Below are 25,091 nucleotides of genomic sequence, written 5' to 3'. Positions count from 1 at the left end.
CAGCCTGCCTTTGCATAACCGTCAAGGCGATGTTCCAGAAGGCCCCGGACTCTAGGTGCTTCATCGACGTGGCAGGCTGTGGATCTTCCTAGAGTTCATTTCTCACCCCCAGACACACGTATGTCCTCCTGGGGTGTTCAGGGTACTTACCTCTTCCTGCCCATCTGATCCAAGCAGCATGGTGGATGAGCATGGTGTTCTATAGAATGTCAAAATGACCGGAGAGCGTGATAACAAGCAACAGAATCCTAGCAGCCCTGTGGCAAGACAGCACATGTGTGTTGCTGTGCTTTTTGTATAAAAGCAAAGAGCTTTTACCCCTCAAGTGACCATGTCCCAAGTGATGCAGGCAGTGTTGGTCAGCTCCGGGGAAGAAGCATGCAGTCTACGTGTTTGGAGGCGTGGGTACCTGCATGCTAGCCCACCATCCTCCACCCATGATTCATCTGCTCCCTGTGGGGGAATGTGACAGGGATATGCTAGGGACCTCCACCCTTGCTTCCTTCAAGTCTAATCTTGATCGCGGGTCTAATCTCCACAGTTTTCCCATGCTGGGTGGGGTGTCCCCAGCAGTTGTCACAAGCCTGTTTGGCATCAGCAATGGGCTCCTCAGCAGTGTCTGATTTTGACCACCCAGCTCTAGAATCCCTTCCTGAAGGACTTCCTTAGCTCGGTTCCCCCCAGAAACCAGGCTCCGGGAGAAGTGCTGACTGGCAGGGAGTGTACTGTGGGAAATGCACAGGAGTGAGGGGCACTGGGGATAATAAATAAGGAAAGAGGGAGAACCAATGCAAGGGCACGTCATTGAGCTGATCACCCCTGTGGGCAACCGGAGCAGTCCCAAGAGGGAGCTTAGGAAGAGCCAGGAGTGAATCGACCTGAGGGGTGGAAGAGCGAGCATTATCCTCTGGTCAAGTATTGCTCCACACAGCCTTCGCCCCCCACCCCCCCGCACTCCCAGGTTTGCCTGTGCATCAGAACGGCTCCTGGTGGTGTCCCAAACGGAAGAGCCCACGGGCAGAGAGTGGGCAATGGGCAATGTGCTGGGGGGTGGCGTTGTCAGAAAAGATGGGTGGGAGGTAGTGCGTGGGAACTGTCTGATGCGTGGGCTCAAGTCGGGAGACCTTGGGCAGGTCCCCTGCCTGGGCCTCACTCTTCCCGTGTGTAGCACTGGATTATTAATAACCATCTTCCAGGGGGTGTGAGAATCACTGGAGATGGGTGCTGGTGAAAGCTTTGTGAACTATACAGCTCTGCCCTGGCAAAAGGGATTTGCTGTCATTGTGCAAGAAGGTTGCACCCTGGAGGCAGCCCCCACGGTTTCCTGGGGCTGCCTCTCCTGTAGTGCTCTGATCCCCAGGCTTCCCCACTTTCGATGGGACAAGAGGTCCCTGTAGATTAGACAGCAGGAGGCAGCACATCACACCTCAGATGTACCCTGAGGTTTGGGCTTCTCCCTCTGCAGTCCTCCCCCAGCTGGCCTCTGCCCCACTCCACCCCCGGTGCCGGGAGGGAAGCCTTGTCAGTCCCTCCGAGAGCACCCAGGGGACCGAGGGCATTCTCCCAGTAATGACTGCTGATGTTTCAGAGATGTGTGTCATCACCCCAGGCTTGTGACAGCTCAGTGAAGCAGGCAGGGAGGAAGACGAGACAGCCGCTGTTGAGAGGTGGTGGCGTTGGTTTGAAGCAGAGCATTTGGGTTGTCTGCTACAAGGGAGAAGGTACAGAGGTCTGAAAGTTGAAGAAAAGTTTTCAGCAGGTTTGCCCGAGTCTGCCCCAAGCTCTCCGTCAGTCTCCCCCAGCCTCCAGTGGAGTCAGAAAGTTGGGGGGGGCGGCGGGGCGGGGAAGGAAACATGTGGGAAGGGGTGAGGAGGCAGGGCTGCGAGCACAGCACTGGGGGAGCGTGGAGGGACAGGGGTTCCACCTCCAACATCTCCGGAGGCCGGGAGGAGTTTATGGTTTCAAAAATGTGATCGTCTTGCAGAAGCGTTGTACATGCTCTAAAATGATGGGAAATCTCTGGAGAGGGTGGACGGAACTCACCAGTGCACCCAGAGCCGGAAGAGCCTGCACGCCCACAGGCAGGTTCAGGACCAGGGACAGCGGCCTGGGCGTCTTGAGCAGCCTGTGTTTGTTTGGCTATGCCCTGAAAATCCCACCTGTGCTCACAGCGGGAAGCGTGGTTTCCTGTAGCCAGCAGAGCTAGCTAGCCATCTCCGGTGCTGCAGGAAGCAAGATATCCCCCAATTCCCCTCTTCCCACCTCTCCCACTCCATACACCTCCCCACATTCCCCTTAAAAGTATCCAGAATTCCCTCTCTCGGCCCCTTGACTTTGGAGCCAAAAAGGGCAGATCTCTTCCAACTTGGCAAACAGGAGACAGTAACCCTGGGTGGAAGGAAGGGCTCCTTGTTTGGGCAACACTGTTTAGGGTCACCTCTGTTGCCCCACTTACAGCTGAATTGGGTCAAGATGGTTTTACGTGGCCCTTTTTGTTTTTCTTTTGTGGGAAGCGAGGTGATGTTTATAAGAAACTAGGAGAGGTTGGGAGACAGAAGTGGGGTCTTAGGAAGAACAGAGGTGTGGGGATGGATGAAGAAGGAGCTGAAGGCGGTGGAGAGCTGGAGGCTGGGATGGGCTCATCCTGAGGGACTCGGGACGTGGCTGGCCCAGCTGCCCACTTCCAGAGATGCCCAAGGCTACGTGGGTTTCTTTTGCTTTGGCCACCCCACATGGCCTCTGCACCTTGTCTCTGCATAAGGCAGGGGCTCGGGGAATCAGACCCATTCTTGAGGTCAGTTTCTTGGGTTTTGTCCCCTTTCCCTCACAAAAAATGTGCTCTCTGTGCAAAGTTCCCTTTTGGTTTTTTTATTGTTGAGTTGATGTGTGGGGCTTTGCCAGCCCAGTGAAGCTTTCCTGGCTTCAGCGACTCCCTGTGGACACGCCCCGTGAAACCTCCTGGTCCAGCTCACTGCCCCTTCTCCGGTACAGCAAGAGCTAGATGGTGTAGAGCCACAGGGCTCTGCTCGCTCACTACTAGCCTCCTGGGGGCCCCTCTGCCCCTCTTGGCTTTCTGCTGAGGCAACCCCTAATGCTTATGCCCCACACCGTTGTGTCTCCATCTGTGGCGCTTGCTTCTTCTTTTTCTTATATTCACTCCTGGATTAGGGGGCAGCGTTAGTGACATGGCCAACCACCATACCTGCTGATTGATAAGGGGACTTCGGGTTTCCCCCTGGGACCCCATCTTTTGACCCATTGGGGTTGGCCATGGCCAAGAGCACATGTCCTGTGGGCTTGGCACTCTCCAGGGGCCCTCTGGTGCTCCTGTCCATTTCAAACACACTGACAGCTTGAGCCCAAACCATGAGGGTGCTCTGTTTAGGGCACATGTGCTTTAGCCATTTGCCACCTCACTGAGCCTTGGGCAATAGTTAGGGTACTTTTCTCCCCATTTTACAGATAAGGAAACAGACTTGGAAAGGTTTAGAACAGGATTATCTGGTAGACCTTTCTAGAACCGTGGAAATGTTTGATATCTGCATTCGGTACGGTAGCCACTAGCCACATGTGATCACTGACCCCTTGAAATGTGCTGGTGCAATGGAAGAACTAGAGCTTCACTTGGACTTCGTTTTAATTGAGGCTTTAGAGACTTGCTTAGGAGCGTCTACTTACTTTCAGAACTGGGACTCAACCAGGCTGTTCTGAGTCACCTGTTCCCATGCAGAGATCACTGGCACCTCAAAGTCCGCTGTTGGGTTCAGACACTCCAGATGCCTGGCCTTCACCTCTCCCTTGACTCTCACCTGGGCTAGTTTCCCTCTCCGGAGAGGAAAGATCTGTAGCTCAGCATGGTGGGGCCCCCAGGCGCACTCCTGCCCTGATTCTGATGCCCACCCTTGCTGGGGGGAGGGCAGAATAAGGGAGAGCTATAGGAGGGACCCGTCCTCGTGAGACAGCAGGTGTGAAGCCCTCTCAGGGGCCTGGCCTGCTTCACACCAGCTTGCGGGAGAGGGGGTGCCCCTCCCCAGAGTGGCTGGTGCTCAACTGCAGCAGTGATCAATAGCTTCCTTCTCTGACAGCCACTGGCCACCCTGCCTCTCCCTTCAGAGAAGACAGGCTGAGCCCCTCAGACCCTACGGCACATCTTCCCATCCTGTTACCTCGGTTGCACCCTCTCTGTGGGGTCTCACTCCACGGGGCCCAGGGTCTTCCAGATCTGCTCCTCCTCTCCCTGGGCACTAGCTCTCCTTCACAGTCTCCCAGCTGAGCTGCAGATGATTCTCAGCTTTGTGTGCTCAGCATCTTTCTGGGAGTGGATTTGTATCTCAGTCCTGGACAGTGTAGAGAATGAGGCTTCAGATAGCTCAGAGGCATGGAAGGGGCTGCTGGCTTCCCTGAAAATCATACCAGAGTGGCCAGAAGGCCGGACAACAGGCTGCAGGTGGGAGGGGGGTGCCTTAGCTTCTCTGAGCCTCAGTTTCCCCTGCTGTAACTGTCCATCTCACAGGGTTGCTTGGGGCGCGTTGAGGGGACATATGTGAATGAGCTTCATGGGCTGGAGTGCAGGACACAAATGTCACTGTGGCCTTGGCACTGGAGCCCCTGAGAGCCGGGAGGACATCCGAGTCAACCTCCCCCCCCCCCCCCCGCCCAGGTACGGCTGCATGGATGGAGAGGAGCCAGGGCGTGGACAGGGCAGAAGCTCCCAGGAAGCAGCAGCCACTTAGGGAACTTGCCTTCTGGTCTGGTCCAGCGCAGAGAATGACCAAGTGTGCCATTGCAGGACAGCTCACCCCACACTCTCCTGACGCAGAGCAAGGCCCCCAGGTGGAGAAGTCACTCAGCATGCTGGGAAAATTGGAAGCACATACCAGAGTCACGGGTGCATACTGTCTTGGTTGCCTTGTGTAGGGTCAAGACACGTCGGGCCCCCCCCATACCTGGATATCTCTGTGTTGGGGGGCAAGGATGGGGAAGAGAGGGGACAGAAAGATAGATTCATTGTGTCTTCTCCTTCCCGCCCTGCTTGCAAAGGGACATGGAGTGGCCATAAAGAGGGTTATCCAGTTAGATACAACCACCTTGGCCACCAAAACACACAGTTCTAGAGAGAAGACAGGTCTCCCTGCCCCGGCGCACGGAAGATGTGTCTACTGAAAGAGATATCTGTTTCCTGGGTTGCCCTGGGGAGAAGAGAGCTCGAAATAGCACCAGTGGAAGAAGGCGTGGGGAGTGAAGGAGAGACACACACAAAGACAGAAAGACAGAGGGAGAGACACAGAGAGATAAGCCCAGGGAGAGACAGAGAACAAAATGTGGACACCCCTCCAGGGAGGGCTGCACGCAGGTGCATACCTCATGTCTGCTTCTGCCTCTGCGGGAGAGAAAACTCAGCTCATGGAATCCAGTGTGGCCCCCATTGCCCGCCTATGCCCACCACCCACGTAGGCAGAAGCCTTGAAGCAGAAACTAAGGTGTCTTCCATCCTCCTCCTGGGCTGAGCAGACATCAGGAGGAAGCCCTAGCATCCACTGCTTCTTTCTCAGCACATGTCGGTGCTCCCCAGGGGGTGGTCTGCGGCCCCGCCCGCGTATTCCTAGGGCACGCCCCTCACCACCAACCAGGGTGAGTTCTGAGAATGCAAACAAGTTTGAGCATAAGCCAGAACAAACAGTAATTAGGAAGGTAAATCCGATGCAAAAATAAGCATAATGCATTTCAAATTCAAATAAGAATATTTGTGGACTCTCTGCTCTTTCTGAATTATCAGTGGAACGTTCCACTCCATTTGCATAGATAATTGAGAGTTAACTGTACTTTCCGTACCAAGGCCTGGGAGATGATCAGAGCAAATTCGGTCCATCTAGGTAGAGAGAAAGGAAACTCATCTGGCCACTGAAGAGAGAAGGGGCCTAGAACAAAGCCCGGCTTTTGGAGGCACTCAATAGATATTTGTTGAATTAATTAGCATGATTTATTGAGCATCTACTGTGTGCCACCTCCTTTGTATACAGGATGTCTTTGAAGCCCCACAACCTTTGAGGGAGATATCGCTGTCCCATTTTTATAGATGCAGAAAGTAAAGCTCAAGATGTTGAGCCACTTGCTCTGAGTCACATGGCTGGTCAGAGCGGAAGTGGGCTTGCCTCCAGGTCAGGGTGGGTCCCAAGACTGAGTGTGCACCACCTCCTGCTGGTGGAGGGTTCCAGAAAGGCTGAAGCTGTGTGTGTGGTGGAAGGCAGGAGATAGGGGATTGCAGTTTTCCTACAAGCTCAGCTCTGCTTCTGTACCTCCAGGAGAAGGGGGCAATGACTCAGACCCCACGGCTCTAGGGTCCCACTTTCCACCAGGACACTGTCTACTCTCTGTCTCAAGAGAAGGGCTCTGTTTCTTTTCCATCTGATGAAATGGAGAGAATGAGATGCACCCTCCTACCTCTTCCTCCCTGCCCTCTGGGGGCGCTGGGGTGTAGAATGAGGCTGAGGGTATTCTGGGTGCCTGGGAACCTATCTGTCCAAAACACTGGGATGATGACGATAATTATTGCCATGCCCTGTATCACTGGAATGAAATTTCCAAGTCCTCTCATTCTACACTGGAGAGGAAAATCAATGTGCTCACCCAGGAGCCGAATGCAAACAAGGTGAGCCACGTGGGAGCTGGCTGCTGGGCTGCTTTCTCCCAGTGCAGGTTGGGAGGCAGAAGTGCCAGCCATGAGCTAAGCGCCAAAGCTGAGCAGTGCATAGTGTGCTCATTCCCTTGTCCCATCCTGGGCAGGAAGGAGACCAGGAAGGAAAGCTACCGTTGGCTTCTGGGCTGGTGGGGCCACCGTGGTGGGACATAACAATGACCCCGGTCCCAGGCATCAGGACAGAGCAAGTGGAGGGTTTAAATGGAGCAGACCACATGGCTGGACATCTGTGTTTGGGGCAGGGGAATCAGTGTGTGTGTCCTGCCAACACAGACTTGGGTTTTCTGGGTCCCACCCCAAGAGGAGGCCCAGCTCGCTATTCCTTCTGCATCCTGCCGTGGGCAGCCATTGTCACAGGCAGTGTGACAATAAGGAGAGGATGGAGCCAGGCTGAGTGTGAAGACCCCGTGCGCCAGAGCTCCAGACCAGTGCTGCGAGCTGCAAATACAGCACAAACCACAGGTGTCCCTGTGTCCCCTGCCAGTAGCCATGTTCAAAAGGTGAAAAGAAACCAGTGAGATTCATTTTAACAATATACTTTATTTAACCTGCCATAGCCAAAATATTGCTGTTTCAGCGAGTAGTCAGATACACAAATTATTTTTCATTCTTTTTCGTTGTTCCAAGTCTTTGAAATCCCACTTGTGTTTTGCACTCGCGGGAGCTCAAGGCGCCTGTGTTGGACAACACCAGGTCCAGAGAAAACTCTTGAAGAACCCGGAGGCGATCTGCACCCAAATTCCTGGCAGAAGTCCCTTACTCAAGACTAGAGTTTCCTTATAAGAAGCCCCCTTGGGCCATCTGGTGCCTGGGATCCTAAAGAGAAGCGAAGAGGAGAAAGTAGCTCACATCCCTTTCTGCCACAGCAGGTGTTGGAATGAAGGCTGAGCCATGTGGAATATGGACAAAGTTGGCATCTTGAGAAAGTGATCTATCTGATTTTTCTCTTACCATTTTTTTTTTTTGCAAGGAGAATTGATCCACCAGATGGAAAGAACACCAGATTTTTTCCAGCGCTGCCTTCTGTCTCCATCTCAGTGATCCCTTTTGCTCTGCTGGTGATAACAGTTTCTCCTTCATAGTCTCTCCTGCCTTCTCCAGACCAGGCTGGGAGGCATCAGGGATGCCCACCCCAGCCCAGAACACCCACTTACCCCATTAGTGTCTGGCCACCTTCACCTGTGCCAGCTAAGTGATTCTCCTAAATTGCCTCCAGAGAGGTGGTGAACCAGCTACTCCGTCCTCCAGAGAAGAACCTGGCCAGCTGAAGCCTCCATTGACCCTCTCCACGGCATTTACTCTCAAAAATACAATTCCAATACGGTAAAGATTCTAGTCTCCCGGCGTGGATTTCCAATTACCCACACTTGGCCAAGTGGCAGCCACTTCATTATAATTCTGTAATTGCCATATAGAATTCCTATAAATTTGCTGTTAATTTTTAACCACCTCATCCTTCTCTTAGAAAGTGTAACAATAATTTGAAAATCTATAGACGATATTTTTAAGTGGATAGAGGCAGAGTGGGGGCAATAAATCCAGCAGGGGCTAGGTCTAGAGGAAACCCTAATGGAACAGCAGTGGTGGTGAGCATGAGAAGGCGAGTCTGGGGCTTCTTTCAACTTCCATGCAAACGTTTCTTCCTAATATACGGCATGTTGGTGGCAGCAAGGATTGATCAGAGTCTGATCCGGGAAGATCCTGCTCTTAAATGAGAATGGCTTTGCACACGGGGTTCTCCACTCACAGGCGCATTCCCTGCCCCCACTGGGAGGTGATTTACAAGCCCGGCTTCCGAGTGTAATCTTCCCGCATTGTACTGCTCCACGGTGCCTCCCCGAATTTCAACAAGGACCAGGTCTATAAAAGATGCTTTGGAGGAACGAAGGAAATGGCAGTCACACAGGCATCCCCCCCAGCTCCTCCGCCGACCCCCCCCCCCACCACCAAGCAAGTGAAGACCCAGGTGCTAAGCAGAGAAATTAGCCTGCCTTTCAGGAGATGCTAATGAGGCAAGTTGTAAAGGGAATGAGGTTGAGCCAGAAAGGAAATTGTGGGGGCCCTGCAGAAGCCATGGGCACCAGGGACCAGCAGGGAGACTGGCCAGGTAGTCCTACCTAAGAGCAGCCGGCTTCTCCTTGGGGTGGCGGGGGGTGGGGGGTGTCTCAGGTGGTCAAAGAATGAGAAAGCCTAAAGACAGACTGCACACGTGAGAATGTGCAGGGTTTCAAGGGGGTCTCATCTGCCAGGGAGGATGTTTCCATGAAAGGTGCCATCAGCAGGGCTAGCCACCAGCCACATCCAGCAAAACAGTGAGGTCATTTATACCCATTGGTGCCTTGGAACAGGAAGGCAAGTAGGCAGTGCTGGACACCCTGGTCTGGCTGGAGCTGTCCCTGGTGCTGCAGGTCCAAGTGCCGAGTCCTTCCAGCTCTCCTTCCCGCCTGCCAAGTCCGGTCCCTGTCCCCGCTCCTAGAAAAGGGGGATATTGGCTCCAGGCTGGGAGGGTTATCAGGCAGCAGCAGCGGTGAGAAATTGGGCCATGGAGCGATTTGAAGGTCCCAGTGTTTGATCTATTGCGGGGCTGGCTCCTTGCAGCTTTGCTGCCCCTGAGTTTGGTGACCTGAGAGAATTAAAGCTGCCTTAAATACAGTCCCTGTTGGCTGTATATTAATCAAGTAGGAATCAAAAGTCACAGCATCCTAGGGAAGTAAGAAAAGGCACAGACGGCCCCCCCTGTCCTAATGCAGCAACTCTCAGCAGGAGGAAAGCCTGGGAGCTGCTAAGACAGCACAGGCCCTCAGCCGGCTGCCAGCCTTCCCTAAACCTCCTTGCCAGTGAATTCTCAGAAACCTTGTGTTTTGGCACTGGAGGGTTGTGTTGATGCCAAACAGTGCTGGACCCCACTGCCAGAGTAGATCAGGAACGAGGAGGGCTTCCCCCCCTCAGGTGTGACAGGGAGCAGAAGGATGGAGGGCCAGCAGGGGTGGGCGCCTCAGAATAAGCTCCCGCCCAAGGCCCCCATACCTCCACCAGAGATGTCCCGCTTCCCCTGCTCCTGGCACCTTTTAGAGAGTCTGATGAAACAAGCAGCATCCACTGCCCCTTTCTCTGCTGCATTGTACTCACAGTGGGCAGCAATTCATACAACTTCTCCAAGCTGCCAGGCACGGCTTACGCTAGCCAGGGTCCTGCCTACCCTTCCCTCCTCCCTGCCCTGGCTCCCTCCTCTCAAAGCCTGAGATTGGGCTCCTCTCAGGCTGGGGGTGTGGGGAAGAGGGTCTGCATGTAAATATCCATTCTTTTGCTTCCTGACAGACAGGCCTGTCCTCGCCCCTATGAGTCCTGGGACAAGCTCAGCTCCCATGAGGCTTCCATGTGAGAAACCTCCCAGCCGCCACCCCCTGCCCCACCTCCCACCACCCCATCACTCAGCTCCTGTCTGCAGCTTGGCACTGGCCGCCTGACACAGTGCACCCGCCTCCCCTGGGCCGTGCGCTTTGCCAGGACAGCACTGCCTCTCTGGGCCTTTGCTGCCTTGGGCTCCTAATGAGCTTTTAATGAGCTGATGCTTTGGCTCTAAGGGGCACAAAGGGGCAGAGGAAGAGTGGAATGCCAGCCCCCTCACATTCTGCTTCCTGAGGCTTGAGGCTGTTTTTTTCTTAACTAGCTGAGTGCTAAGGCTGGGGCTAGAAGCAGATGCTCGATTCAGTCTTTCAGACTCGCTCAGAGTTTGGAGGACCTGACTTTCACCGTCCTTGGGCCCAGGTGACTCCCTCTCTACAGGGCTGCCCTGCATCTATCCTTTAGCGGCCTTTCCTCACCCAATGCTGAGGGAAGGAGCAATGGTTTCTCTGCTAAGTAAGATTTATTTTAACTGATGGCAAAGTGAAGAGGCCAACTATTTCAATTGCTGGCTTTAGAAAGAGGCAGGAAACCCAAGGATGGGCTCTTGCTGCCTCCCCCCTGGGCAGCTCAGCCCCATCTGTGGCGGATGAAAGAACAAACCTTGACCCCCTTCCCGTGGATGTCTGCTTAGGAGCCCTGCATGCCACGTTTCCTCAGTTCAATCCTAACTGAACTTGACACAAATTCATGCCAGTCGCAGCCATGGGAGGTCCCCAAGCGGCCGCCCATGTCATGGGCATGGTCCTCCCTTTCCCACACCTGAAGCACACAGTGCTGCCATTGGGCCCCAAAAGCACACAGCCTTGTTCTACAGGCTCTGCTGGGTGACCTGCCGCCCCTCCTGGGAGTTAAGAGGACGGGACGATGGCTTCGGCTGCTGGTCCAAGCTCCCCCTTGGCCCTCCTTCAAGGCTTTTCCCCTTTGAAAAAAATTAAAGTGGAAAGGTTTGTTTGAGACACAAGGCAGAATCTCTTGACAGTCAGGGTGATAAAAATCTGAATGGGCTCCCCGGAGAGATGTCAGGGTCTCCCTCGGTGGAGTGCCTCAAGAAAAAAAATTAAAAAGACAGCGCCTGTCCCTGAAAGCTAGAAGGCAGAGGACTGGACAGTATGATCCCGAATTCCCTTCCAGCTCCACTGCCCGCACCTGGAAGCCCTGTGTTTTTCCCTTCCCGGAAGGGAGGGAGACGTGAGAGCAAGGGGTTGGCGCTGTCCCTGGTGCTGAAGGTCAGCAAGGCGGGTGGTGGGAGAGGCCAAGGGTAATTTTAGTGCGGAGCCTGGGTGGGCTGCAGGGAGCGGTGAGTTATGTAGGCTTTCCTCAGCCCCGCAACCTCTGCCAGTGATAAACGTAACATGAGCCCTGCCCTCACTCGCTTCGGTCCTTTCTGCCCTGGGGACCCAGCCATCCAAGGGCATTCCATGGTGGGCAATCAGAGCTAGAATCTTCATCTTCACGCAAATACAGAGCCTTCCTGCGCCTCTTGGGACTATTTCTTTTCTGTGGCCATTTGAGGTGTTGGCACAGGGTACCAAGTAGACACGCACAGATTTAGGTTGGACGGGAAGGCTCCCGGTGGTGGGCCAGGCTCAGAGTGTGGGATGAGGATATGTAGGAAATCAAGCGTCTCGTGGTGGCACAGCTAGAAACCCCATGGAAGGCCTTCCTCTGTCCAACAGCAACTTCTCTCCTTGGCTTGATCATAGGGTTCAGCAACCCTACTGAGTTCTCACGACCTCCTGCCTAATGAGAAAGAGGAAATTTGAGATAATTGCTGTGCAGACCGAGCGGTGGTGTGATTAGTAAATGCCCAAGCTATTGCAAATGGCGATTACGTTAACAGATTTGGTTTGGGGTTGATCCTGTTAGGAGAGAGAGCCAAGGGCTAATGATGGGGATGCTCACAGAATGGCACGAGCCAAGCACAGTTGTGGGAAGGAGGCAAGAGGCTTGTGTGAATCCTCAAGCCAGAAGGCTCGATTTCCAGCCTAAACCTTGCCTCTGACTAGTTGTGTGACCTTGGGCCACCTCTGTGATCCTAGAAGTGCCATCACATACCATGTGGGCCTCATCCTACCTTCCCTCGCCACCTTGTGAGGATCCAGGAAAATGAGACACGTTAAGGTGTGTTGGGAAAGTCGGGAAAGCACTGAGCAAATAAAAGGTATTGTTATGGTTGGCAATCAATAATGATAATAAATCACCATCTTTTTTTCCCCGTGGACACTCTCATTCCTGGGATGTTTAAGCAAACATTTCAGGTTCTTGAGGCTTCACATCAGAGATAGAAATACGAAATCTAACTCCCCTTCCTCCTCCGGCTTCTGTGGCATTCTGGGGCCAGTACCGTGAATGGTGGCTTGGCCATAGCTGGCACCATAGAGCACAGATCTGTTTCTCCAGAGTTCTCTCGCCCGTTCCGCCTCCTTGCCAGGAGCTCATGGTCCAGATGCAGCAGGAGCCTGCAAAGAGCTTTCCAGGGCTGCAGCTGCCGAGGCCTCTTACCCACCAAGCCCCAAGCTAGAGCAGCACAGCCCTGGCTGGTTTCAGATGTTCTTGTTGCTCTGTGATGAGCTCTCTCCCCCTCTCCAGAAGAGGAGAAGGGAGAAGTCCTGGGGGCTCATTTAAAATAAATAAAGCTTGGCATCGGTACTGAGTGGAAAGAGCAGAGTCGCACCGCACCCACAGCCCCTTCTCTTAGAGCCTTCCTCTGGCTCCCAGGCCCTGAGGGGAGGGGAACTTGCCAAAGAAAGATGTGCTTATAACTGCAACCCTGTGCAACTTCTGGCTTTGCCCATATATCTCGAGTGTGCCCTTTGCTTTCAGTCTCCCTATATTTATTATGTTTAATTTTGCCGGGACATGGTTGTAAGTGAGGTGATGGACCCGAATGTGGCTGGAAAGCGCCTCTTAATTAAACAGATAAATAAACTTCCTTTGCACGCGGATTTCTACTTCTGCTGTGGTCTGCTGAGACCAGGGGAACAGCACTGGTGGGTGTGGAGGGGGTGCCGCAGGGCTGGAAGGTAGGTGCTGGCCCCGGCAGCCGGGACAGGGCCTGGCTTCCCCTCTGCACCACCAAGTGCCCTGTGGCTCAGGGGTGCAGAGGAGCCCACGGGTGGGGAGCACCCCCAGCGCCCCCGCCTCACAGGCCTGGCCACAGAGGGGAGGCTCTGGCCGGTGTGAGTGGGCCCTCTGCTGGACATGGCCAGTGTGGCCTCAACAGCCGGGGCGGCTCACTCCCACCCTGGCCTCTAGGAATCCTCTTCCTCAGAGGGGCTCCCGCTCCCCCACCAACTCTTCTGCCCTTCTGGGTGAATTGGACACACGAGGATGAAGCAGAAATGGCCTCCCACTCCTAAAATAGGGAAGCTCTCACCTTTGGGAATCTAAGGGGCTCCCATATTTTATAGGGAGACAAGGACCTCCCTGTCCTCAACCTGACATTTCCCCAACGAGGTCTGTTGGAGGCGTCCCCAGCACCTCGGGGCTTGCCCCTGACTGCGCTCCTGTTCCCATAGCTGTGGAATTGGGGTGTGAACCCCCTGGAAGAGAACTTCCAGGGGGAATTGCGTGGGTGTCTGATTGGTTCACCTGAAGGAGGTTTCTCGGGTCACCCCAGCCTCCCTTGTACCCACCCTGAGCCATGCCCATCCTAGCCCACCCTGCCATGGAGATGCCATGCACAATTCTGGCACTCCTGCCTCCGTGGTGCCGCCAGTGCTCATGCCCAAGCCTGTGCCCAACCCCCTGAAGTTGGGGCAGGGAGCTCTGGCTCTGCTAGAAGCACAGGGCACGCTGTCTCTGTAGATCATGGCCCAGCTGCAACTGGAGACTGTGAGCTCACCCCTTGTCCTAGCACGCCTTTGCCAAGTTCCAGGCTGTCCTCCGCGCATAGCTGAAGGCTGAGGACGCCGGCCTGGGCACTGAGAATGGAGGAGAGGGGCAAGCCCCTGAGTAACTCAGCCCCCCACCCAACCTCCTCTAAAGGGACTAGGGAGCTTTTTGTTTCCTGTGGGAATATACCCACGTGTGGCCTTGGGAATTTCCAAAGGATGGGGGGAGTGTCATAGGCAACAGCACATCAGATCATTTGACCACAGAACTGCCCACCTTTTGTTAAAAACACAGGCCATCTTGAATACTTTTTTGGCATACACTTTCCCAAAGAGACTCCATGTCCCCATTTCACAGAGGGACACACCAAAGAGACTAAGGATGTTTGCAAGGCTACTCAGGCCTGGGTCTCCCAGAGAGGGTGGGAAAGGCAGGCCCTGCCCTGCAGGGGGGAAGGGGGGCAGCCCCTGCACCCAGGAGGGCTTCCTCGGAAAGGTGACACGTGGTGGTGTTGGGGGGGCAAGAAGGAGCCAGGAGATCTCCAAAGCCTTGGAACCGTCCAGACCTTTTGAGGTGCCTCCTTGCCTGATATTTATAGTGGTGCCCAGGAGCGCAGAAATAATTACAGCTCAGTTCCTGCCTTCCTAACAAGGCCTTTCTCAGATTCAGGGCGAATGGGATATTTTTTTCCTTGGCTTTTTTTAAGTAGTGAATATTAGCACTGGATTGACAGCCTTCCCAGTGCGCAGCCTCCCTTCACCCCAGAAGCGGGGGCAGCAGAGCCCCAGGCCCCCGGGCTTCCCCCACCCGCTACTCGGGAGGCACCAGGGGCTCTGGAGGGCTGTGAGGGGCCCCGGGGACCTGAAGAATGTTGTACCCCACTGTGTAGGCACTGGAGGTCCGAGGTGAAGAGGACAAGCATGGCACAGACTCAGAAACAATTACAGCAGATGTGTTCTGTGCTGTTGTGGCGCTCCCGGGAGCACCACTGGAGGAGCACAAGCCCCTCCTCTCCTTCCTCCCCCAGTCCGTGGAGTAGAGATGGTCCTGACACCCCAAGCAGTCAGGACCCCAACCCGAGGGGCTTTTTGCAGCAGCTTTGCCCAGCCTTCTCAGGACCCAGGCTGCTAAGCCCCACTGGCTACTGTGGCCGCCTCAGCATCCGGATCGGCCTTGGGGTGGGGGTGGGTGTGGGGGCAGGGACACCCGCACTCATCCCTGCCAGGTGCCCTTCCAGGCACTGGGGTGATGCTGTGCATCCCAGCCAGCAGGTTTCCTGCCCTCCTGACCCTCAACTCTTGAGAGGAAGACCCGATGGGCTACAGTGTTTGGCTATTCAGTGGCCTAACCCCCCAAAGACACCCCCCCCCCCGTGGACAGAGGCCTCTCTCAATTTGTCAGTTAGTAATTGGCTCGAAGTGGAAGTCACAAGCCCATGACACAGCACAAGAGGTGGTGGGCACACAGCCCCTGTCCTGAGAAATAAGCCAGACACACACGTTGTTCAAATCTTTCTTCTGGAGGTTTTTTTTTTTAAATTCTGTTTTGCTGTTCTCAGTCTCTCTGGAGCCCGGGTGTGATTAACTGACTGATGGAGGCAGGTGTCTAGACATGCTCCCAGGCCCTGACACTCTCTGGAGGTGAGGCTTGAAGCCAGGTGGCTGGGCTGAAAGGTCCCACAGATGACCAGGGGCAAGGATGCTGGAAGCCATACCAACACCAAGCCTGGCATTGTTGGGGCCAATGACTGAGCTCAGGGGTCCCTCTAGGAAAGCTTCCCCAACCCCACCCCCTGTCTAAGCTCACCCCAGATCTGGGCTCCCACTATCCTGGGCCATCATAGGTCTCAACACAGGAAGCTGCAGTCTTGGTGTGTTGGCTTGCTTTCCCCACCAGACGGTGCACTCACTCCAAAGCAGAGCACTTGGTTTCTATAGCTCCAGCACCTGGTGCGGTATCTGTCTGCACGTAGTGGGTTCTCGGTAAGGAAAAGCAGGAGAGTCAACTCAAAGGGTGTCTTCTGTGGGTTGGACAATGTTTAGGACACCCTCAAATCCTCTTATAAGAGGGATAAAGCCTCCATCTCAGCAGATACTTGGTAACAACGGCAAATTAACGAGTGAATGATTCACACGAAGCATGGACTTAGAGCCCAGGGCTAGGGGTGAATGCTACACAGCTGCCCCAGATTCCCGAATGTCCTCTGGGGAAGAAGCAGCCAGGGCGGGGACAGCAGAAGGGAGGGAAGGCTTCTAAAACAGCAGGACTGGGGAGGCAGGGGGCCCCCAGGGCCGCCCCTGTTCTTGGAGCCAGGACCACTCTGTGGCGCCACCCTCCACAGGACGGCCCGCTCCCCTCTCAAATGCTACCCCCAGCCATGTGTTCCAACCCCCAGGTGTCCCAGACCTCAGCGCAGGACCACCCCACCACTGTCGCAGGCCATCGGGGTGCCTCTTCTGGGAGATGAGTTAATAACTGTTCACAGCCCAAAGGCAGGGGACTTCCTCTGCAAGTCCATAGCCGAGCGTGCCACCCCTGAGGGGATCACAGAGAGGGGCTCCCGAAAAGGGTCAGCAAGTGTAGCGACCTGCCGCAGGACCAGCTCTCCCCACTGTAGTCTCTCCCTTGACCCTTGTCCCTTCTGCCATCTGCCTCCTTCCAGACATTGCACCCCCTTTCCTTCTAAGGAAGATGAACTGCAGGCTGCTTTGAGAGACATGAGGTGCCTGACAGAGGGGCGTCCAAGGGACACACACCTGCCTGCCTTGTTCAAACTGAGCTTGTCCCCACACAGCGCTTGGAGGAAGCCCATCCTCTGCCCATCGCTCTGATCCTCCTTGCTGCTTCCTCCTAAATGGCCCTCACGGACGTGTACCGCAGGGAGCACAATAAGACATCTCAGGCATCATCCGCCCAACCTCTCAGGGCAGGGGTGGAAACAGACGCCCAGAGAGGACAAGCCACTTTCCTAAAATCACACAGCAAGTGAAGGGGCCTCCATGTGATGCTCAGGTTGGTGGTCTTCCCATTACAAGGTGGTCTCAGCCTTCCCTCCCTCCAGAGTGGGGCTCACTCTCAGAAGTGAAAGAAAGAGAATCACAGGTGCCTCAGGGAGCATAGGTGAGTCCAGAATTGGTACTGGATATTCGTGAGATTCTCCCCTCTCCCGGAGAAGCGTGCGTAAGTGGGGCAAAAGGTTGGGTATGTCCCCCAGCTGTCTCTACCTCTAAGGGTGGCAGGTAGCAGACTGTCCCTCAGAGCCTCACAGGTTCACCTGTGGCTTGTCCTGGTTAACTGAGCCTGGTCAGGGGCATCTGTCGAGTGTGAATGCGCAGCAGGCCGGTGGGGGTGTGTGTGGCTGGCGAAGCTGCAGATACACACACATGCACACACACACCTGTGTCAGTCAGGACCCGTGCCAAGCCGTGACCGGGTCCAGGGGTCGGTACATGCGCACTCCTGCTGCACTGTGTGTACACACCAAGTCCAGCGTGTTCGGGTATGGCGACGGGAGGATGCATCGTGGCCAGGGCCCCTTGTTCCCGCCCCCTCCCCCTATTAAATATCCACAAGACCATGTGCCTGTGGCAGGCCTAAGGTGTAAATGGGGTCTGGGGGCCAAGGGGTGGGCAGAAGAAGCCTCCGGCGGCTCCAGCTGGGTTTCCAAGCTCTGGGCAGCGGAGAAGCGTCCCCGGCTAGGAAGCCTCTGCGTAGATGCCCTCATTACATCACCGACATCCCCGCCACTGAGCCGGCCTCCCTTCTGAGAGGCGCCTCTCTGAACGCCAAACAGGACGAAGCGCCTTCCGGTCGGGCCGCAGAGCCGGCAGAGCCTCTCTTCTCCGCAGCGGCCGGCGGACTGAGCGGGGCCGGAGGGAGATTCCAGACCCCACGCCCGGGGCAGCCGCTGGATGCGGGGAGGACGAGGGCCGCCGAGGGGCCCGGGGAAGGGCGCCGGCGGGCGAGGGGTTAAGTGTGTGATCAGCTGTCGCGCCGTCGTTCCGGATTCTCGTCCCTCGGTGCGGGGCTCTGTTTGATGTTGGAGTACGCCAGGGACTCCCCCTCCCACCGCTACACACGCGCGCACACGCGCGCACTCACACGCACACGCACCACTCTTTGCAGACCGGGCTCCGGTGGCTCCAAAGTGACGGGTGCCCGCTCCCCCGCTGCCCTCATCCCTTCTCTCGCGCACACAGCCTGCCGGGCCGTGTTATCGCGCGCGCTCTCCCCAGCATCCCCGCCCGGGCAGGGGAGCACCGGGCAGAGGCGCGCCGCTCGCCGTCCATGCCTCCCTCCTGAGAAGCGGCGCGAGGGGGAGGGGAGGGCCGAGGAGGAAGAGGAGGAGGAGGAGACCGAGAGGGCGCCCGGGAGGCAGGGCGCGCGCACACACCGAGGGACGCGCGGAGGGTGCGAGCCGCGCAGCGAGCGCAGAGCTGCCTCCGGCCGCCGGGCGCCCCCCTGCCGCCCCATGCTGTGCTCCATGGCGAACTCGGGCTGCCTCCTGCTGTCCAACTCCGGCAGCATGCTCCCGCACTCCGTGCCCTGCCCGCCTGCCTTCCTCTACCTCCAACAGGTAAGCTGCCCCCGGCCCGGCGCGGCCCCCCGCCCGGCGCACGTGCGCCCCGCGCCGCCGCCCACCCCGCGCTCGGCAGCCTCCGCGCCGCCGCCGGGGCCCCGCTGCGCTCCCCGCGTCATGGCGCCGGAGCCCGGCGGGGGGGAGCGGCGGCCGAGCGCGGGGTCGCCCGGGGCGCGCGCGGCGCGGGGCGGGGGGCCGGAGTTTGGGGCGTCGCTTGCAACTTTTCCGAAGGCGCGGGAGGGGGCGGCGGGCGGAGTCTCGAGGGAAGCCGGAGGGGAGGGGGCGGGGGTTCTCGGTGCCGCGGTCACTTTGGGGAACTTCGCTCCGGGCCGCGGGGGACGCGGAGGCGGGGAGCGGGGCCCCTCCCCGGCCGCGTCGGGAAAGCCGGGGGGCCGCGCGGAGGCGGCGGCGGCGGGGGAGCCGAGCTCTGCTGCAGCGGGGACCGCGCGCGGGCCTCGGGGGAGACGGGCCACCTGCCTGGTGGGGCTGGCGAGGGAGACCCCGGAGCTCCGGCCCCGAAGAGGGGGCTGGGGCCAGACTTTTGCAATCTGCTGGGCTGCGCAGGAAGCTTGGGCTGGCGGGGGGGGGGGGCGGGCAGAAAGCCAAGCTACTCTGAGCCCCCAAATCCCCAGGAGCTCCACGGGGGGTGCGCGCAGAGCATCAGCTGCTGCCTGCCCGCCTGCCGTGGTGTGCGGGGCGGGGGTCCTGCAATCCCACCCAATGCGGAATCAGTGCGGTCCCAGGCCTGCATTGGGGATGGAGGGGGGGACTTCCTCGCCTCCCCCAGGCCCCTTGGCCTCTCTGGGCTGCTGTTCCCAGTGCCAGCCCAGCCAGAGCCGGCTGGGGGCTGCAGTACCCTGCCTCACCCACCCTGGCCGCCCACACCTCAGGGCTTGTCCTCCGTCCTGGCACTCTGGGGCTGCCTTCTTTATCTTTAGCACCCCGAACCTCTGCCTGGGCCTGCAGGGGTGGGGGCGGCTGCTTGCTGCGAGAGACCTGGGGCTTGAAGGGGGAAGACAGGCCTGGAGATCTTCAGGCTGACTGTCCTGGGCCCTGCACACCCCAGCGGGAGGACTCCCTTAGGACTGGGTCTGCACCTGGGTCTGGGTGTGGAGCTGGGAGGCAGAAGGTAGAGGGGATCAAGTCAAAGCTGATGGTCCGGGTCAGGCCAGGCCTGATAATCTAAGTGGACATGTACTTCTACCACCTCTCCCATGCATGCAATTGAAGGTGTGTTTCTTGAAGACGGTGACAGGCTCCAGGTGGGGCTGGGCCTTTGGATGGTGGGTTCTTGTCTCTTTGTTCCCCTTGGGCTCTCCCGGGAGCCAAGAAAGAAGGGGCCATTGCAGGTGGCTCAGGAGGAGCTGTGGACAGCGCAGGGAAAGATGAGGCCTTCAGAGCTGAGCCAGGTCAGCCAGTCCCTGGGCTGCTGGGCGCTCAGGTCAGCCCCTTACAAGGATCTGTGCAGCGGGCATTGCTGAACGTGTCAGCAGCTGCAAAGGAAGGGATAGGGGACTGCCGGGTGGTGAGGAGCAGAGGGCCGCCAAAGTGGCCTGTGGCCCACAGACCTTGGCCCTTGCTCCCACCCTCCCTAGGACCACCTGTGACATCTGGGCAGTCCTGAGCACAGCTCAGTGGCAACAAGAGCTGCTGAGGGGGCCCCCGTGCCCCCAGGCAGGCAGGTATCCAAGCCCAAGCCGTGGCTGACTCCCCGAATTCCCCATCGTCATTTGAGTTGCAGATGGTCAGGGTGGACCTGGGAGGTCGGCCTTCCAGGGCATCCCAAATTCCCATGAGTGCAACAATCACTCGGGGACCTCTGGGGTGGGGCCCAGGAATCTGCATTTCTAACAAGCTCACAGGTGAAGTCACTGAGCAGACCGCTCAAGTAGGGAGCATCTGCCCCAGCCCCCACAGCCACACACAGGAATGCCCCGGGGCTGCCGGACCCCAGGAGACCCCGGCTCCCAAGGCAGACAGTGGAATTAGAGATTAATCCACCATTTACTGGCTGCATTAGGCAAGTCAGTTCACCTCTCTGAACCTCAGGATCTTCCTCTGAGGAGGACAACGAAAGCATCCCGTCCTCTTGGGCTGAACGGGAGGGTTAAGACGAAGTAGCATCAAGCCTCTGAAAAATGCCGGATGTTGGCATTGTCTTGATGGTGTCAGACCTGTGCTGGTAGTTGAACGTACCCACGCGCCCTGTAAGGAAGGCACACCAGTCCCTCCAGGGCTGGGTGAATGCATCCCCAACTGGGGGTATTTGGAGCTCTCTGTAGGGGCAGTGGTAAGGCAAAAAGATGCCAGTGAGTTATAGCCATCCTGGGTGGGTGTCAGCCATGAGCAGAACTGTCTCTGGGAAAGCCAGAGCGTGCCCACTGGGTCAGGCTCTGAAGTACCCTGTTTCCTCCAGAGCAGTCCGCAGCGGGTGGCCGTGGCTCTCCGAGGGCTGGGGAAGATCTTGAACGCGGCCATTGCCTGGCGGTCTATAGGGACACATGCTTCTAGGAGCACACACAGCTCTGGTGGTCCAGGGTCAATATGAAACAAATCACGATGGGTCGTTGGAGACCCTGCTTGTCCCCAACCACCTCTGGAGTGAGACAGAGCCTCCCGAGTCCCCTGGAAGTGGAGGCCACGTGAGGAGGGGGCCCAGGGCGGCCCCGGGGCAGGTATCCAGTCTCAGAGCTCACTTTATCTGCAGCCCCACTGAGGAGTCGCAGGTCTGCATGAGTGAGCCCCGGTGCTGTATGTAGGCTGTGTGTTCAGTCTCAGCAGCACGCCTGAGAGCAGGAGCAACTACGGGAAATCAAGCAAGACAAGAGATGTGGTTTGCGGCACATTGAGATGCAGCCGTTAAACAGGCAAGCGTTGGAAACATACAGTCTTTCAAACTTGAAATTAGAAGGTAAAACCTCAACCAACAGAATTCCATTCTCTGTTAACGTGACAACAGAGAACGGAGCCTTCTCCTGCTGCATGGGCTGGACCCCACGTGTGCGGAGCCTGGGTCCTGTCCCCGCCGAGACACGACTCTGGAATTCATTAGAGACGCTCATTGTCAGGCGTCCCTCCTCCCAGCGGGGCTGATATTTGTCAGAGTCCTAACTGTCCGCTGGAGAACTTCAGGTCACCCGACACCAGGAGACTTCCAGCTGCAGTTTGGGCTCTGGTATTTGTTAAGAGCTTACCCGAGGGGCCCCGGGCAAGCTCGGTTTCCCCACCTGCCCAGCCAGCCACTGGAGCCCACTTAGGGCTCCCTGTGAGCCCTTCGGTTCCCCACAGGGCAGCCCAGAGCCCAGGTCCCCCTACATCTGGCCCCTAAGGATCCTGGGGTGGAACACAGGAAGATTGTCGTCCATGGTGCATTACGGCCAGCCCAGCAAGGGGTGAGATACAGGGCCTTAAGTTTCGTAAGAAGGAGTGTTGGTGATGGAGGGGAGGGGCCTGGCTGGTCAGAGGGAGAGTGGGCCCTGGAGACTGTGAGCACCCGGACCTTCCTAAGGGCTGTGTTCTGAGCGCTGTTGATCTCATCTTCCTTCTGCTCTTAATCGAGATGAAATCACAGATAGCCTTGCTTGCCCTCGAAAACACTGGCAGCCACCAGAAGTTTCCATGGAAGATGTGGTCTTTCCACCCAGCCACCAGCATGAGGCCAGTTGCTTCTTGGAGTTGCTGACAGCAAGGAGCGCTCGCTCGGACTCTGGAACCCAAAGGCTTCTGGGGGCAGTCAGGGAATTCTAGGGTCTACTTGAGATTCATTAGGAAGCTCTTCTCTTATTAATAATCGTTTTTTGGGGGTAGCAACGCCGCTAATCGCGGGAACTTTTAGTAGGATTAATTACCGTCGCAAAGTCACCTCGGCTTCTCACGCCATCTAAGAGTGCCTGGGCTGTTGTCTGTTCCCTGGGCAGTTGGCCTGTCACCTTGGTGTGACTCCACCCCCGTCTGAGACATGCTTGCTCCTGGTGACATCACATGCCTGTGAGTACACCCCAGCCAGTGGGAGGGCCAGGCACACAACAGAAGCTTGTTCGAGTCTTCAGAAAGACGTGCTATTGAGGTCTGGGCCGTTGGTGTCGTCTGGTTGCTGAAGTACCTCAGTTATTTCTGTGGGTTCCTACCCGGTTTGCGCTCTTGACAGCTCACGTTTGTGGCAAAATCTGCCGAGCATGCATGCACATCTCACAGTTAAGGAAACTGAAGCACAGAGAGGTTAGGAGTCATGCCGACTCATAAAGCCACTGACGAGCAGAGCTTGGCTTCCACCCCAGAATCAAGGTTCAGGTGTGTCTGGGGCTGACGGGTATCGAGGACCCAGGAGATTCTGCCCTCTGACCGCCTCCCAGCCACACGCAAAGCAGAAGTGTCTCGACTGGAGCCTTCATGCGGCACAAGCTCTCGTCTTGCCTGCAGATTTTCAGCCAACGGCATTTCGGAGATTCCTTTGGGGTTGGGGAGAGTGGAAGTGGCCTGCCTTGTTGACTCTTGTCCTGCGGGGTGAGTGGGCTTCCCTGGAGAGCGTGAGCAGGGAGCTTGGTATGCCAGCCGGGTGAGCACGGGAGATGGGCAGGGCAAGGAGCGATGGCCCGGAGGGAGATCCAGCCTGGGGCACAGGTCGAGGGCCGCTCTGTGGAGGGTGGCAGGATGTTCCATGTTCAGACCCAGCCGAGCATGAAGTCTGTGCAGAGCAGAGTGGCCTGGAACCCCCGGCTACCCCCTGGGGCATCTCTGCCCAAAAGTGGGGGGGCGCGGGGCATCTTCTGAACCCGAGCCAGTGCGTCATAATGGGGACAGACGTGCGTGTCTTGGGGCCTGGAGGGGCTGGAGTGGCCAGGTCAGTCACTGGTCCTCGAAGCAGGTGGGGAGTGGCTAACTCTTCTCCGGACAGCGTTTCTAGGGTTTTCCAGTTCCGTTTAGGAGGCCTGCATCTGTTTTCCATAGTTACAGTTTGTGACTGAGGTTTGAATGACACGCCCCGTTTCCCGGAATCACAAGTGAAGGATTGGCTTGGCCATCATCTTTCCCGCCTCCTGACCCCCAGTGAGTCTGAGAAGGGGGTTCACCTATACCGAGGCCCCAGGTGCTTACTGAGTACAGAGAAACCGCCTCCCGACGGCCCCACATGAGGACCCGTTTGCGGCCAGCAGGACCAGACACGGTGGTCCGTGGGGCTCGGCCAACAGCGGTTGGCACGCTGGGAGGTCAGCAGAGGGCAGGGAAGGACACTGCAGCAGGGCAGACTCTGCCCGTGGCCTGGCCCTTCCCCCGGCACAGCCCGGAGCCTGTGCCCACCGCACCGGGCCGACCAGTGCTGAGCCACCGAGCTCAGGGATCACAAGTGGCTGCCATCCTTGGAGGAGGTGAGGCTGAGGTCCCAGCACAAGTCTTCTCTGCCTCCTGACTTTGGTCCTGGGGACAGCTGCCTGACGGTGGCTCGGAGCAGAATGTGGGGCCCCAGGGAGAGCAGGGGCCAGCAGCGCCTCACACAGCTCTGGGATGGTGCCCATGACCCCTGGTGCCTAACTCGGGCCCAGAGCCAAAGGCGGTGGTCCTGTGGGCCAGGCCCAAAGCTCCTGGTGGCATGGGACCAAGGGACCCTTGGGGGTCTCTGTGGCCAAGGGTGGATTCTAACCCAGACCCCAAGATGCAGCAACTGCAGAAGGGGCTCCCCTCCTCCCCGAGGGCAGGGCTTGGCCAGCCACCCAGACCTCTGGGGTCCTGGTGATGCTGTCCATGGCTGTCCCCACCTGCCCTTGGCCTCTTTCCTCCTAGAGTCTCTCTCTGTGCTTCCTGACTGGCCTCCAGCCTTTGTCTTCTGCCTTCATGTCTGTTCTCGAATCCAGAATTTTCCATGCTTCTAAGCCTTTCCCCGCTCTTCCCTCCCGGCCTACTTTCTCTCCTTTCCCGAATTCGTTTTCCCTCTGCTTCTCCCCTTCACCCCGTCTTCCTCCCAGGGGATTCCAGCCCCTCTTTCTCCCCTGAACTCTGGCCCACCCGTGCAACCCCCTGCAGCCCCCTCCACGGCCTGCCAGCCCATGGGCAGATGGTTATGCGGTTCCATCAGGGGCTGCGCAGCCTGGAGCAGGACTACGTGCCCAGACTTGGGTGCCGCCCGCGCAGCGGCGGTGTCTGGGCTCCCGGAGAGAGGGAGCCCAGTTCTGGAAGGAGACCCGCTGGGGCTGGGGTGGGGGCTGGAGGCCCCTGGCTGGTCAGCTCGGTGGGCCACAGGCCCCGCTCACGGGAGCCCTGGGGAGGGGCCCCGCCCACCTGTGGCAGCCCCGAGAGGCCGTGGAAGCAAGCCCCAGCCTCCCCCAGGCCGGGAGCTCCAAGGGGCTGCCTAGGTCTTTGTACCTCTCGGGTCCCTGAGCAGCTCAGAGGGTCAGCAGAGGAGGGGGAGGTCAGTGTCCCCTGAGCGTCCACAAATTATTCATGGAGCGGCTGTTTGTACCGGGCACTGTAGTAGGCCCCGGGTTGCCCGGGTCCTATGCCTCCTGGGGCCACAGGCTCAACTCAGTCACGACCAGTTAGTTCCAGGAGTGGTGAGCGCATCTCTTCCCACCGTGGCCG

General features: G+C 57.4%; 1 protein-coding gene across 9 annotated transcripts in view; it reads left to right on the top strand.

Moving 5' to 3' along the window:
• Nucleotides 1–25,091, top strand: part of RBFOX3 (RNA binding fox-1 homolog 3) — a 403,727-nt gene that overhangs the window by 306,250 nt on the left and 72,386 nt on the right. Inside the window, exon 1 of one of the 9 annotated variants that reach the window (XM_027567993.2) lies at nt 18,246–18,515. The exons of 4 other annotated variants lie outside the window; for them this stretch is intronic. In XM_027567993.2, coding sequence (XP_027423794.1) covers nt 18,411–18,515 — 105 coding nt within the window. In that variant the 5' untranslated portion in view covers nt 18,246–18,410. Of the gene's footprint in view, nt 1–18,245; nt 18,516–25,091 lie in introns of those variants that run through there. 4 more of the 9 variants (XM_027568001.2, XM_027567994.2, XM_027568000.2 and 1 more) reach the window with 4 other exon arrangements.

The sequence above is a fragment of the Zalophus californianus genome, chromosome 16 (genome assembly GCF_009762305.2).
Source record: "Zalophus californianus isolate mZalCal1 chromosome 16, mZalCal1.pri.v2, whole genome shotgun sequence".
Classification (NCBI taxonomy): Eukaryota; Metazoa; Chordata; class Mammalia; order Carnivora; family Otariidae; genus Zalophus; species Zalophus californianus.
Note: the sequence above shows the minus strand (reverse complement) of the source record. Positions and strands in the feature narration are given on the sequence as shown.